Genomic DNA, 14,873 nt, shown 5'->3' with positions numbered 1-14,873 from the left:
CTTCTGTCTATGAAGATTGACATATCGAGAAAATATCCAGCAAGACTAACCAGGATGTAGCATCTTGTTCGTTAAACTTCGCGAATACAATGTACACTTAAGATTCATGAATCTCAAACGCATCCATATCATCTAACAGCTCCTCCATGTTGATTTTAGGCACCTCAACATCGGTCCACTCGGTCCCCGCCACGCTGACCTCATCATCCTTGGGCTTGTTCTTGTACAGCGCGAGGGTCGCCCGTAGCTCCTCATCCTCCTCCACATCCCGCAGAAACATCTCGAGATCGTTCTCCACGCGGCTTTGCTCGTGGTCGGTGGGCAGCAGCTCACTCTCCCCGACCGCCATCCGCTTGAGCTTCCAATTGCGTTTGTTCTTCTTGTGCTGCCGTGGGTAGTGCTTCTTCACCAGCACCACGTCGGGAATCCGGGAGGCGTAGGTCTTCGACTCCTCGAGGGCCTCGAACTCGGGGCTATTGAAGTTAGCGCCCGTGATCATGTAACCCAGCACCGAGTCGCCTGGGTGCAGGATGCTCCCAAGGTGCGATCGCGTGAAGTACTGCCGATCCCCGCCAAAGTCCGAGGCGCGCGCGACCATCACCTCGGCGAGTTGCCACTTGCCCTCGCCTTGACCGGTGAGATCGATGTCGAGGACAATGAACTCGACGAGGTTGGGCGCCTCTGCGAGCGGCGTGAACGGCGCCCGCCAGTAGATCTTGGGCTGCAGGTCGGCGGTCTGGAGGGTGTTGGGGTCAAGGAAGGTGATCGACGTGCCGACGCGCTGGCACAACACCAAGGGCGCGATGTTGCCGATTTGCCGCGCGAGCTTGATCGGTAATGCGACGAGGTCATCCTTGCATACTGGTACGAGCTTGACCGAGTAGCTGAACTTGTACGACTTCTTGGACGTGTGGATGTTCTCCGAGATCAGCGTCTGGGACTTGGTGACCTCGATGGGCACGACGGAATGCAGAAAGTCGACAAACGCCTCTGCGTGGTTGCGCTGCGCGAAGAAGAAGTCGACCCCGTTGCGCGCCTCCTTGATGTTAATCGTCTCGTTGTGCGCTTTGTGCTTGAGGATCAGCTGCTCGAGGTAGAGGAATGTCCGCTTGTGCATGACCGCCTGGCGCACCTGCACGCTGGCCCGCCAGTGGTTGTGCGTGTACGACTTCTTGCAGTCCGGACACTGCAGGTACAGCACGGCGTACGTAACCTCGAAGCTCTGTTGGACGAGGGCGTCGTTGTCCAGCGAGTCCTGCACCGTGAGCTTGAGCTTGATGCGCCGCGAGTGCGGCTCCGTCCAGATGAACGAGGCGTCCATCACCCGCACTTTGTTGAGGCGTTTCAGCTTGCGCAGGCACAGAGCCAATAGCTCGCGGGACTCCGGGGCGGCGACCGTCCAGGTTGCGGGGGGTGAGAGCCATCGCTCGCAGTCCCGACAATAGTGTACAACCGCGTCGCGCTGAATGCCCGCCGAGATGTCGACCGAGGTTTTGATGCAGTCAGTGCAGAGTGTCGTTCCCTTTAAGGGCGCCCCGCACTCGTAGCATAGTGTCCTGGAGATTAGAGTTTAGCAGTAGGACTATGAGAAAAGAATCTTTGACCTGATATCCTTACGTAGGAGTAGACTCTTCGCTGTTATCGAGCGTTATTGTTATGGGAATCTCCTGCTCCATCGTAACGAAATCCGGGTGGCGATGATTGTTGATGTGAAGATGAAGCCGCGGGGTTGGTCGATAAGATTAGAAATACTCCCTTTCCTCTTATCGTTATCCGCAGCCACGTGACTGTTCGGAGTGCTGCTTATCAATCAAGGCGGTGAACCATAGATAGGAAGAGGACAGCAGAGGCTTGATCGCAGTCTTTCTGTCACATTTTGAGCAGCTATACTCGCCACTGAAGAAAAAAAAAGTGTGAGGTGGCTATTATTGGGAGATTGGAATCTCAATCTAACTCTTTTCTATTCTCCCAGTACAATAATGGTACCACACTATGAAGTTTCTCCGTGCAAGAAGGGCCCGCACCGCAATTAAATATTTATGAGCATTCTTTTCTTGCTAAGATACAGGACAATGGTCCAAGATAACCCCCTCAAGGGGCTATACTATCTGATTCTATTCTCTAAGACCTTAATCTACGCGTGTCTAAAGTCTTCCAGGAAAAGGATTAAGCATTGACTTTGGCAAAATCGGTACTGAAGGGATAGTCGATGTAACCGCTCTCTTGTACAGGAGTATAGAAGCTTTCTCGATGATACGGGTTGAGAGCAAGCCCTTGGCGGATGCGAAACGGCAAATCAGGATTCGCAAGGAAATGGCGTCCGAAGACAATCGCGACATTGTAGTCCCTATAATCACCCTGAAGAGCAGCTTCCACATTCTCCGGGGTGTATCCGCCCGCGACAAGGACGGGGGACGTTTTGCCCCAGATGTTGAGAAGGAACTCGTTACTCTCTCCCTGTTCGCAGTCCACATTATTGATGACGCGCGACTCGATGAGGTGCAGGTAGGCCAGGTTCAGCTGCGTGAGCTGCTCGACAAAATAGGCAAATTGAGGAACGGGATCGGCCATCTTCATACTTTGCCAAGTATTCCACGGACTGAGTCTGAATCCGACGCGTTCAGCCCCGATAGCATCCACCACGGCTTTAGCGACTTCCAGGCCGAACCGTGCGCGGTTAGAAACACTGCCACCCCATCGATCGACTCGCTGATTTGACACATCGTGAAGAAACTGATCGACCAAATAGCCGTTGGCTCCGTGGATCTCAACGCCGTCAAACCCAGCTCGCATTGCATTCTTCGCCGCTGTCGCAAAGTCATTGATGATGTTCTGAATCTCCTTCTCCTTCAATTCCTTGGGAACGGGCATTGTTGGGTTTATAGGAATCGCACTGGGGGCGTGTAGCTCATATCCGCCATCGGCACGAAGCACAGCGGAATCAGCCGCCCTACCCAGCGCAATCAATTGACAATAAATGAAGCTACCCTTCTCATGTACGGCGTCGGTAATTTCTTTCCAGCGCTGGATCTGGGGCTCGCTCCAAAGTCCAGGCCCATGCGGTATCCCACCTTCAGATGCTGAGATCTGGGTGGCTTCGGCGATGAGCAGCGTCCCTGGCACAGATGCTCGTTGCTCATAGTACGTTTTGGCTATGGATAAGGGGACGTGTTCTGCGTCAGCGCGGAGTCGAGTGAGCGGAGCCATGATGACTCGATGCTCGAGATGGAGGTTTCCGATCTGCAGAGGCTCGAAGAGCTTGGAGGGCGCCATGGCGGATCGACTTCAGTGGCAGTGTCTTGGATGCTTGTGGTATTTCCCTTTTCTTGTTTAGGAATTGAATATCAGAGTGGTTGTTTTTCATGCTATGAAATGAATCCCCAAGCTGGGATTTATGATCAATATAATTTCGGAGGGCCTTGGAGATTGGCTTCCTTTGCCACGGCAGAATCTGGCCGCGAGTAGGGCTGTTGGGGGATTGTGGGTACCACCTCCAAACCACCAAGCACCTCCAACATCACATCGAGCATGACAAACCGAAAATGACAAATCCAGTACTCATGAAATTGGCCATGCAGGAAGCTTGTATGTCACCATGTGAATGCCAATCGTAATTATCATCGCTTTTCGAGTCACTGAGAGATTTCGCAGTGGACTGTACCCTTCCCTGGCCAGGGAAGGCGGAAAAAGTCCACATCATCTCCCCTACACATGTGCAGTTCGACCACAGCAATGAAAGCGAGAAGAGCCGTGTAGAAAATGTGGCCACTAGAGTCACGTAATGAATTGAGATTCGAAGTCTTTACAACCTGCCAAGTTTTCATGTCTTACTTCGTACATATCTCCAACAAGAGCGCTTCCATGTTGCCGAAACGCCCCCAAAAGCTCCCACGTCATCTCCACGCAAATAACTCGCCGCCTAGTACGCAACTCTTCAGCAGCAATGATTATAAATTGTCGAAGCCGGACCACCAGGATCAAAGACTTCTCAAACAGCTTCAATCCCTCATTGCCCTGTCGTCCACGATATTGAAATATGGCATCCCTCACCTATGTCAACGAAGATGGTGCTGGCCAGAAGCACAGCGATCTCTGTCACTACTCCCAAGCGGTTATTCTCCCCGGGAACATTGTGAAATGCGCCGGGCAGGGTGGTTGGACCAATTCAGGAGACCTCGATGCTAGCGATACTCGGAAGCAGATTGACCTTGCGTTTGAGAACGTTGATAAGGTACTTCAGGCCACTGGGTTAAAAGGATGGGAAGATGTCTATCTTGTCCGGACTTACCACGTCGACATGGGCGCCTCTTACGACTATCTGGTCGAGAAGCTTAAGAAACGCATTCCTGGACACCGACCAGTTTGGACTGCTATCTCAGTTCCCCGCCTTGCTTTCCCGGAGATTTTGATTGAGGTCGAGGTCGAAGCATTCAAAAACCAAGCCTAACGTTACATCCATTCTATGTCCGCCGTGAGGTAAGGGTATTGACTAGCTTTGATATGAGTGTGTGCTAATGGCCAGAAGATTCCTCGCTTGTTATGGAGGCGGGTCTTGAGGTGTAAACAGTTATATGTATTAGTTAGAAACTTTTGTGATTCTATGCTCGGCATGATATGGAGGTATGATACACATGAACAATGAAGGTGTCCAGAAGCATGGGAAGAGATAGTATGGATGTATAAGTCCCTAATTAGGGCATGCCATTGACGTCATCCGTAGCGATGGCCACGTGACTGCTACCACCTCCACACCTCCAACGCCTCCATCCTAAACTCCAACCCCTCCCTATCTTGCACACACTCTCAGAATTATCTTCCAACCTTTTTAAAAATCACATATGGAGTTGTCTTCAGTAGGACCAATCCCAGAGTCATCATCAGCAGGCAAACGAAAGCCTCGGATATGTTCCTACTGCGAGCGATCCTTCCGGCGCTACGAACATCTCCAAAGACATCTTCGAATTCGTTAGTGCAGAACTCCCGCGAAAGCGAATGTGTGTCTATGAGGCTGAGATAATGGCAACTCTTAGATACACATGAGAAACCCTACGAATGTGACTGCGGCGCATCGTTCAGTCGGCGAGATTTGCTGAAGCGCCACCAAAGTATTGGTCACGCTCCGATTACTCCATCGACGGAGGACCCGTCACCTGCGGAGGTTCACAATACCAGCAATGTCCAGTCTCAAGTAGAGTATTCCCATCCTAATCTCCAGCCATCTTTGCCGGAGCTAGCAGCTCTTCATGACATCGCTCAAGGTTTTCCGAACCAGACTAGCCAATATCCCAATGTGCAACTCGAAGGTATGGTGTAGTAGCATCTCCTAATGCTGATTCTCGACAAACAGCCGGAGCGGGATTGACTTCATTCAGGAAATCCGCTCTTCAGCTCCCAGGATCTGCTGGTCCTGCAAGATCTGGAGATGTTCAGTAACAACATGGGGCTGAATAACGAATGGTATCTCCCAACTGAGCCCAGCATAACACAGATCTTCGCTGGCGATTCCAGCTTCAACCTCACCACAAATTCATATACTGCACCAGCATCCGGTGCATATCCCGTTGGTCCTGATCAGGCTCTGAGCAAGTTACCAACCGAGCGAGAAGCGGTCGGTAAGAGACCTAAGACACCTTCAATGTCTATCCGAGCTTAAGACGCAGCTAAACATCAACGATAGCGGAATTTGGCGTTCTGACGTTGCCAATCCTGACTGTGACAAATCAGCATCGCGAACGCCTACTTCGAGCGCTGACACGGGCCCATTCCAATCACGCGGCCAACGACCTGCCGTCTTGCCACTCGCTGTCACGGTTTGCGAATGGCTTTTTCGATGGGTTCTATCCCCATTACCCCATGGTGCACATCCCAACATTCAGGATCGATGAGTGTGAGCCAGAATGTCTCTTAGCTATGTGCGCCCTGGGTGCTGAGTTCCGGCATGAGAATCGCAAAGCGGTGCTACTGTTTCAGGCGGCTACGGATATATTGCAGCAACGGACGCGTGAAAAGCAAAGGACAAATGATGGGAAAGCTCCGCCGTCTGGGAACAGTACGACTTCATTACATCAGGGATCTGTCCCAGATCACAAAAGCGCGCAATACCGCGAAACCATGCGCGACGCACGCTGCGCCTTTCTACTGATCGCTTTCGCAACCTGGCAAGGAAAGGAGGATCTAGCACGAGAGGCGTTCAACCTCCAAAGCTTTCTGGCACGATGCATCCGGGAATGTCAACTCGAACAAGCCGATCAGGGGCCTGATGCTAGTGCCACAGATTGGCGGTCCTGGGTCCAAGAAGAAACAGACCGCAGGATGAAGCTGTTCTCTTTTGCCCTCCTGAACCTGCAGTCTCTGGCCTTCAACACCCCCTCCGTGATCCTGACCGATGAGATTCGCGTTCGCCTGCCATGCAGCTGTCTGGAGTGGATTGCTCCAAGCTCAGAGAAATGGAACCGTATCCGAAGCAGGCCCGGGTTCCGGGAGCAGATGATGTTTCAAGATGCCCTCTGTCACATCATGAAGAACCCGCCGGCGCCGGGATTCCCGAATGCGCATCCGGTGCCATCGCCCCAAGCGAACTACATCCTGCTGCATGCGCTCATCCAGCAGATCCTCCTCGCATACCGTGCTCTCGGGCCATACAACGACGCGAACAAATCCTTGATCAATGGGCAGAAGGAGATCATGCGGTAAGTGGAGTAGATCATGAACCGAGTCTTCCTTCCAATTCTCGTTTGGCCCTAATCGAAAGCGTGCTCATGCTCTTAGACACGCCCTTCACGCCTGGACCTCTCTATGGCAGCGCGCCCCTGAATCTAGCCTGGATCCCCGCAACCCCAACGGGCCCGTGACCTTCACCTCGACCGCGTTTCTCGGAGTTGCGTATGTTCGCCTCGGCCTCGATATTGGATCCTACCGAATTCTTCGATCGCGAGACGCGAACGAGATAGCCAGCCGGCTGCTACAAATGCCACGGCTTCCCGCCGGGCCACATCTTCTTCCCGCTATCCTGCATGCCACCCACGCCCTCAGCATCCCCGTCAAGCTGGGCGTGAACTTCGTGGCACAGAGCCATGCCTTCGTTTGGAGCATTCAACACTCGCTTTGCGGGCTGGAGTTCGCCATCTTCCTCAGCAAATGGCTGTTCTGTATCGCGGATTGTCAGACGAGGCGGTCGCTTGACGGTATGTATTCTTCCGCGTTATGTCATGGGAGATCATCAACAACTCTGGACTGACATGCCAGACGCACAGAGCACGAGACACGGTTGGTAAGCTGGATCACCGACATCGTCGAAGAGGGACGAACCTCCGGAGACGAGGACTTGTGGGCCCGACCGTCGGTTCCCTCGGACTGTGTCTACCTGGGATTTGCTGTCGCGAAGCTCTGGGCTCGGTTGATTCGAGGCAATGAGCAGTGGCTTTTCCTGAAGATCATCGGCGATGGGCTGGATATCTATGCCGATACGTGCGACCGAGACTCTGTTCGCTCTCAGACAGGGACGTCTGTGGCTGCATGATGATAAACCTTTATCTGGCATCATTCGTCGAGGCTTGACATATTATATAACCACTTGACGAAGAACAAGATATGCTGCTTTGTGTACGAATTATCCATTACATATCCTACTTCTGTTAGGCATCGGATCGTAAGCCGATTATGTTATACGATTTAACCATCTAACACATTGCACAATAAGGCCACAGAGACGAAAGATTCATCTCCCTACATATTTCGGATGACACGAGATGCTCGATTAAATGTTGATTCTCCTAGGCACCGTGTTAGACGATAGAGTAAAAAAAGCCCAGTGGAGTGTAGATTGCCTCCGTAGGTTGCAGGCCTTTTCCCCCACCCTTGGTCAAGGGCCACTAACTGGGTTTACCAGAACCAGGCTACACGACCTACAAACACCCATAACATGCGATCAATCACCTTGGGGAATCTGTTTGAGAGTAAGACGATTCTTGAATGCACTTCCCTCTGGTTGAACTGGGGACTTGGCCTTTTTGGCTTGGATTCATTGTGGCGCTATGAGTTCACTAGGGTGTCCTTCTCATCATGGGTGCACAATGTTCCCATTTTAGAAAGAATCAGTCCGGAGATAAAAGTGGAAGAATTGCCAATATAACCAAAAAAGTATTTAACTATATTACCTTTTTAAAAGTACATAGATACAACCGTACTAGATAATTATAGTAAGACTGCAGGATTCTATTTCGTTTTCTTTAATCTCATTAAGAATTTTTCAATATTCAGAAAAGAAAATATGAAAATAAATCTTATGACTAATTCTAACGATGATAATTTGTATTATTGCAACAGCCTTTCTGAAGCCTATTATTTCTGTACTTTGCTCTTTTGCTATCTCAGCATCTGCTGACTGTTTTTCTATTTTTTTTTTATTTATATTGACATACATCTGGACTTAATATATAATGGTCTTAGAGAGTTAGAAAATCAGGAACAGCTTTATATCATTACATTATCTTGGCATCTTCATGTCTTGAGGGCTTGATAGCCCAGCGTATCGACTACATAATATGTTTAGTTTATGATTAGAGATATCTAGCTTAAATATCTTCTACTCTGATATTCTTTACCTAAAACTTCTTTAAAACTTCTTTCTAAAAAAATCTTTCTATTTAAAACTTCAATACTTCAAATCCCTTCATCCAAACTCTTATAACTTTTATAAATTAACTTCAATCTCTATGATTTCGGTTTTCTATTTAAACTCCCGAACTTGAACTTATCAGCCCGGAGCCCTGACACGGAAGGGCCATTGTATACAACCTCAGCATTATTGGGATGATGAACTGAAGCCGAAGCTCTAGATGATTTCAGTCAGATTATAATTATACCCAGGAAGAAACTGGCCGTTAAAGCATGAGAGGGGACAAGATGACGTTTAGACATCCAGAATAGCTTTCTCAATGAGGACCTTGCTCTGGCTCTCGACCTTGATGAATAGCTGGAGAGCATCGCCAAGGCGCGCGGTGGCAATTGGGTCGGCTTTGATGGCATCCTCCAGGGCCACACCGTTGTTCGCCAGGTAGTCGGTGTCTGTGCTGGCGAGCTTGCCATCCCAGCTGGCGACGAGAGGGTCGATACTGGCCAGGTACTGGAGACGCTTGGGCGTTGCGACCGTGTTCTGGTGCTCGGGGTACTGGGGCTTGGGGACGCCGCCCACGCCGGGCTGCCAAGTGCCATCGTAAGGCAGCCTAGCGAGTTCTTCTAGGACTTCCTTGGAGACAGTGGCCGAATCGACACCGATCTCACCCTGAGCGAAGGCCTCTTTGGCGCTGATGAAACTGCACATAGGTGTTAGTTTAATCCGTTGTTTCCAATCCGTCTATGCATCAGGGGAACAATCGTACTTGGCGTTCTTGATGAGGGGCTGCCTCTTGCCAGTTTCCTTATACAGGCGACAATAGGTCTCCAGCATGTGAACAAGGCGGGCCGAGAAGGGGTGCTGCGTGGCGGGATCCTCCACGTTAGGCCAAAGACTGAGATCAAGGTTCGCACGCAACTCTGAAGGTGAAGGAGCAGGGGATAAAATTAGTCAAAGCCGCAAAGGCAACGGAAGGGTGGGAAGTGAATCAGGGGAATAGCTGTCATACCATTGTAGTACGGGCTGATAAACAAGCATCCTGCCTGGCTAGCCGCAATGGCTTGGGCGAGCGAGAAACAAGCGGTGCCCAGGGTCTGAATGCCCTCCGCTTGCAAGATGGGGCAAACACTCAGGGCAGGGCCCGTGCTGGGAATCTTGATGCAGAAGCGGTGCTTGGAAATGCCCACCGACTCGAACTCCTTGGCATACAAACGGGCATGCTCAAGGACCTTTTCACCGTTGTACGCCTCGGAAGGGGAGACCTGCAGCAAGACGCGGCCGGAGATGTGATCGATGGACTTCTTGCACAGTAGGACAGCCTGATGGGAGCAACGAAGCAAAGGTTAGCTGGTTTCATAAGGAGCCCCTGTCACCCCCAACTGATGGATGACATAATTAGAGAAAGGAGAGCCGAGAACAGACCGAGAAGTGTGTCGAGTTCGAGCCACACGACTCATCGACTTACAATGCGGGTATAGATGCTGAGCCAGTCACGACCCTTATATTCCCGAGCAACCTCAGCGATCAGATCTTGATGAATAGGATTCTCCAATTGTGCGTGAACATGGACCTGGTTACTGGTCATGTCGTGAGGAGTGATGGGGAGGCTTTGGATGAAGACAGGATCCATCCAGTCGACATCGACATTAACTGAACAGAAACAAAATAAGCTTTCCAGATCAATTTCAATCGCTTTTGCCAGCAAGCGAGACTCAACCTACCCTGATCCTCCAGCCGGTCAAGCCAGCTGGGGCTAACAGTAGTGCCGACCATTGTGTGTGTGATAAAAGTGGAAGGGTAGGTGGAATTGGAAATGTGAGGAAGTAATTGATCTTGACCGGATTGTCGGAAGAAAAGCTGTCAAGACAGCTACAATTTATACGTCAAATGCCATCGGGAGGGGGTGGAGGGGGTGGATGGATGGATGGATGGTGGGACTGTGGGGTGTAAGCGGGGGCATCGGCGGTGAGGGGAAGGCGAAGTTGGGCGGCGCTGAGACGGACCGAACAGTCCATAAGACTGACCATGCCGTACGCCGTATTGGGGAATTCTCCACAGCCAGCGCAACGATCTACAGTCTATGAGCTAGCTGGCATTTTGCCTCATGTCCTATTCCCAGCAGAAACTAGAGATAGTCAGGAAGACAGAGAGATAAAGGCGGGTTGTTCTCATCTTCGAAAGGGCGAACTCTTGCGCAGAAACAGTAGTATCCCTTGCCAAAACGTATATTTCACCCCTCCCCCGCCGTAACATCAAGGCAACAACCATGATCGTCGCATTCCTTCTCGCTAGTGGCCTTGCCCTTACTATGGTCTGACTGCTTGTCTTATACTTGTATGTCCTGAAAGGTCTCCGGAAATTCCCCAAAATCAAAACGTCCTTTCGCCCTTCACCAATCTCGCCTATGTCTGGGAACGCTGCGATAAGTTTCGCACTAGAAAGCTTTACCAGCAGCACCTGAAACACCCCATCATACGCACGGGCCCGTCCACGATCTCCCTTGGCTCGGTGGAGGCAATCAATGATATCAACCGCCACGGCACCCCTTGCCTGAAACATGAAACCTATAGGATGACCGCGGGCTGCCATTCGCATATCCTCAATGTGATAGATCGAGATGAGCACTCCAGGAAGCGTCGGATGATTCCAACGCCTTTCCTACCCGAAACCTGGAGCAGTGGGAATTTAAAATCACGGACAAGGTCGAGAAACTCCTGACACAGCTAGACCAGCGGTGCACCGCTGCCACCGCCGCCACTGCCGACCGCGAATCCGCTGGGGCGAAGGACTACAATGTTGATTGGCGACTCTGGTCCAACCACCATCGACGGATCGCAGACATCGCGTTAAGCAAGAAACTTACATCTGCTCGAAGCGGGATGTGATTCTATCACGGTGGCCGACCAGGAGAGCTCCGGCTATCAAAAGCTCAACTTCCTACGCAGCATGCACGGGGGCGCTCGAGTTGCGTTCTATTTTGTTGGGCCCCCGGACTGGTATCCCTTCTTAAAGTCTATGATGAAATTCTTGATCCCATCTTATCGCCAGCTATGGGAGAATGGTCCAGATTTTGGGGCTATCGTTAGTCATCTGACCGCCGAGCGACTGCGTCGATGTGACGCTGGCGACAATCCCGATGACTTTCTTGCCTGTTCAATCCGGGATAAGTCGGGGCAGTCTCGGGGCCTCGACCCAGGCGAGGTGGAGGCTGAAACCAACATTCTCTGTATGTTATTAGACCCTCTCTCCTCCTCCCACCGCGACCCCACGCTGTTTCCCCAGCCGGAAAGGTTCATGCCGCTACGATGGCTCGATGGCAACAGCAATCTCGCCAAGATGCGGGCCGTGTTCATGCCCTTTAGTCCGGGTGGCCGGGCCTGTATCGGCATGAACATCACCATCATGGAGCAGCAGATTCTGGTAGCAACAATTATCCATAGGTATAACTTCACATTGCCCTCGGATGACTGGCAGTGAGACTAAGAGGAGGCATTCAATCTGTGGCCAGACTCGAGCCCATGAAGTTTTGGAGGCGAACTAAGACGGTTCTGGGCTCTGAAGACTAGAGCAGGTATTTCTAAAGCATCCATGCGGGTCGAGTTAGACAAGGCCCGCGGGACAAGATACTAGTAATATGTTCACACCTTCTAAACACCAAACTGTCCCCAAGCATCAGAGACTGAGTTTTTATTCATTTGGCCTTTTCTCTGGATATTGTAAAGTTGACCTCGTAACTGCTCGATTCCGTGGTCGGTATGAAAGCGGACAAGATGTAGGAGGACTCAGGGGAGATGGATGGTGGATGACAAAGGCCACCGAGATGGGCGGTGAGCGAGCAGCCTGAGGCCGTAGGTCCGTCAAAAGCCAAGTCGGCTTTCAAGGCGGTCGAGAAGTGCCCATGCTCGGAACCTCTCAGTAAGAAACTCGATGCTTTTTTGCGGCAGTCATGCCATCAATATTTGTGAAGCCTTGGAGCGATATCCATGCACAGTCAGGTTCAAGCTACACACCTGAAAGGCGCGATAGTTCTCCGCGCTCAGATCAATACCGAGGCTCGCGCTCCTCCCTTCATGGAGCTCAGTGACGGCTCCGTCAATTTCAAGACTGCCCCTCCGGCGCCCGCGGATAGTTCTCTGAGCCCCGCTGAACGAGCTCAACTCCGTTTTGGAGTCAAGGGCAATGCAATTGTGGATCTTATTCATAAATATATTTAGAATTTGAAAGTTGACATGTTGACCGAACCATAGCATGTGCATCAGTCGCTTCAAGCATCGATACTAATTTATGTTCTTGATCTGGAACAGTCCAGGCGCTGCAAGCAGGTTCACTCCAATCGTGGTTGGAGTCCTTTCAACCGCTCTTCGACCAGAGCTGAATGCAATCACGATACAAACTGACTCTTTAGGTGACCGGATATGATGAAAAACTTAATATGAGATATAATCTGAGCCGGCCGACGAGAATGATCTAAGACTGCCCTGATAGTCAGGTCAGTATTGGTTACTACATGCGGCCACTGCATGTCCCGCTGTCATAATTTGTGTCAGACCCATGGAACAACGTTCCCAAACAGGATATGACACCCGTTTGCAGAACCATCCCCAATCCAATATGATGCATGGTGCCAAGCCTTGCACGAAAGTTTCTGCTTTCGAGAGCCATGATAACTATAGTTATCATGTGAAACAAAACCTCGAAAGAGCAGAGACTAGTCTTATCTGTTTGCAGCAACCCACAGTATTGGTTTGGGCAAGTGCTTCCGAATGCATGATGCTCGCATCATGGCAAAGATGTCCACTGTTGGGCACCTCGAAGTAGACGGCGTCATTACCCACCTTCCACCTTTCCTTCCTACACGGATGTGGTATCCGAGGCGGTGAAGATAGAGTGTCCTGGCTGTCTATATAAGAGGCCAGCCCGGTGCATTTCGAAGCAAGATCTGCAGCTTCCTCTGCCTGCAGACACAATACACATCATTCTACCTCGTCCTTAGTCATTCCGAAAAGGTCCAATATCACCCGCACAAGTGCTGTTTTCAAAATCATGGCGAACGTCGCTGATCTTGCCCGCGATGGCCCCTACGGCGGTCAAGGAGGCAGCGCCTACGACGGCACTCACAACGAACAAAGAGTCCGGCACATCGACGCGTGGAGTACCCAGTACCAGAACTACGACGTGCTGGGTGCGATCCAGTTCGGTTTCGAGGACGGGACGTCGAGCGGACGCATCGGCGGGCGCGACCCGAACCTTCCCTACTATCCAAAGTCGTTTGATTTCGCCGACGACGAGAACATCGACCGCATGACCGTCTTTGCCGGCAACGGCGAGGGCTTCTGCAACGGCTTCACCTTCCACACCACCCACGGACGCACTTGGAATGTGGGGGGCACCGAGGGCCTGCCCAGCGAGGTGCCCGATCTGGGGCGCCAGGGCGAGTGGGCGGGCGCCACCGGCCGTGACGGGCAGCATGGCGCAGATGCTGTCATCGATAGTATGATCTTGTATTTTAAGCAGTGAACCGACAGACCTTGTGTTGTCTTTAGGAACATTGATTTCGTAGTGCAACTTCAAAAATACAATTGATCACGAGGAGAAAAACAGACCTCACTCGCCTCTTCTTTTCTTCCCTCAGATGGCACTAATATCCTTGCGCATGTAAACCGAGATGCTTTATTTCGAGTGGATTCATCCCCTCACCTATTGGTATCATCTACAACGGGATTCAGGAGTTCCTGGCTTGATTATGTTGTATGCTGACTCGTCAGGTCACCCACGTAGTAAGAGAAGTATTCAAGTTCGGAAAGGCCGATCAAAAGAACAACAACAACCCAGCACTTGATCGGTCTGCAACAATTGCGTGCTATAGCACATGAATCCTACTGGACTCCAGACTCGTAGGTAATGGACGACTAAAAGGAGAGGTAGGGATTGTACGAACTAAACCACTCATCATAAAGGTGTGCTGGTCTGTAATGTCTAGCACACCAGCACTGCCCATGGCGCGATGACACTCGGTGTGGGCTTCGACAAGGTCTAATTGTGTCCACCTCCCACCGTGTTTCACCGGCTATGGACCGCCAAACCCTACGTCTGTCTTTAAATGACCCCCCCCCAGGGCCCCCGGTGGAGCCAGCATGACGATCTTCATCTACAACAACAGTCGATAATAATCGCGCGTCAGCAGAGAGAGGGCTCCGTGTCGCTGCTGAAGGTATCATCTTGTACAGTTCTGTGGTGATTGGTGATTAATATGAGTAAG

General features: G+C 51.2%; 7 protein-coding genes across 7 annotated transcripts; 4 read left to right on the top strand and 3 right to left on the bottom strand.

The window, feature by feature from the left end:
• Positions 1-59: 59 nt before the first annotated feature.
• On the bottom strand, positions 60-1,686 carry ASPACDRAFT_81152 (60S ribosomal export protein NMD3). Its single transcript, XM_020205807.1, has 2 exons — positions 1,618-1,686; positions 60-1,556 (listed from the first exon to the last, which is right to left on the bottom strand). The coding sequence occupies exons 1-2, from the start codon at positions 1,674-1,676 to the stop codon at positions 98-100; spliced, it is 1,518 nt and encodes a 505-aa protein (XP_020052767.1). The 5' UTR covers positions 1,677-1,686; the 3' UTR covers positions 60-97.
• A 480-nt stretch (positions 1,687-2,166) lies between these two features.
• Positions 2,167-3,273, bottom strand: ASPACDRAFT_34489 (alkene reductase; the record flags this gene model as incomplete). Its single annotated transcript, XM_020200044.1, has 1 exon — positions 2,167-3,273. The coding sequence occupies one exon, from the start codon at positions 3,271-3,273 to the stop codon at positions 2,167-2,169; it is 1,107 nt and encodes a 368-aa protein (XP_020052766.1).
• A 763-nt stretch (positions 3,274-4,036) lies between these two features.
• Positions 4,037-4,465, top strand: ASPACDRAFT_1859115 (uncharacterized protein; the record flags this gene model as incomplete). Its single annotated transcript, XM_020197652.1, has 1 exon — positions 4,037-4,465. One exon carries the CDS (start codon positions 4,037-4,039, stop codon positions 4,445-4,447), a length of 411 nt encoding a protein of 136 aa, XP_020052765.1. The 3' UTR covers positions 4,448-4,465.
• A 438-nt stretch (positions 4,466-4,903) lies between these two features.
• Positions 4,904-7,519, top strand: ASPACDRAFT_46586 (uncharacterized protein; the record flags this gene model as incomplete). The annotated part of the gene is made up of 6 exons (XM_020201808.1): positions 4,904-4,994; positions 5,031-5,303; positions 5,373-5,612; positions 5,678-6,689; positions 6,769-7,184; positions 7,254-7,519. The coding sequence occupies 6 exons, from the start codon at positions 4,904-4,906 to the stop codon at positions 7,517-7,519; spliced, it is 2,298 nt and encodes a 765-aa protein (XP_020052764.1).
• A 1,143-nt stretch (positions 7,520-8,662) lies between these two features.
• ASPACDRAFT_125025 (uncharacterized protein) lies at positions 8,663-10,545 on the bottom strand. The gene is made up of 5 exons (XM_020196778.1): positions 10,336-10,545; positions 10,080-10,264; positions 9,624-9,933; positions 9,381-9,534; positions 8,663-9,314 (listed from the first exon to the last, which is right to left on the bottom strand). The coding sequence occupies exons 1-5, from the start codon at positions 10,385-10,387 to the stop codon at positions 8,912-8,914; spliced, it is 1,104 nt and encodes a 367-aa protein (XP_020052763.1). The 5' UTR covers positions 10,388-10,545; the 3' UTR covers positions 8,663-8,911.
• Positions 10,546-11,483: 938 nt separating this feature from the next.
• Positions 11,484-12,193, top strand: ASPACDRAFT_1859112 (uncharacterized protein). Its single transcript, XM_020197651.1, has one exon. It carries the CDS (start codon positions 11,561-11,563, stop codon positions 12,089-12,091), a length of 531 nt encoding a protein of 176 aa, XP_020052762.1. The 5' UTR covers positions 11,484-11,560; the 3' UTR covers positions 12,092-12,193.
• Positions 12,194-13,227: 1,034 nt separating this feature from the next.
• On the top strand, positions 13,228-14,560 carry ASPACDRAFT_125023 (uncharacterized protein). Its single transcript, XM_020196777.1, has 2 exons — positions 13,228-14,327; positions 14,393-14,560. Exon 1 carries the CDS (start codon positions 13,658-13,660, stop codon positions 14,129-14,131), a length of 474 nt encoding a protein of 157 aa, XP_020052761.1. The 5' UTR covers positions 13,228-13,657; the 3' UTR covers positions 14,132-14,327; positions 14,393-14,560.
• The last annotated feature ends 313 nt before the right edge of the window (positions 14,561-14,873 follow it).

Source organism: Aspergillus aculeatus, assembly GCF_001890905.1.
Source record: "Aspergillus aculeatus ATCC 16872 unplaced genomic scaffold ASPACscaffold_16, whole genome shotgun sequence".
Lineage (NCBI taxonomy): Eukaryota > Fungi > Ascomycota > Eurotiomycetes > Eurotiales > Aspergillaceae > Aspergillus > Aspergillus aculeatus.
The sequence above is the reverse complement of the archived record's forward strand: the minus strand, read 5'-3'. Positions and strand labels throughout refer to the sequence as shown.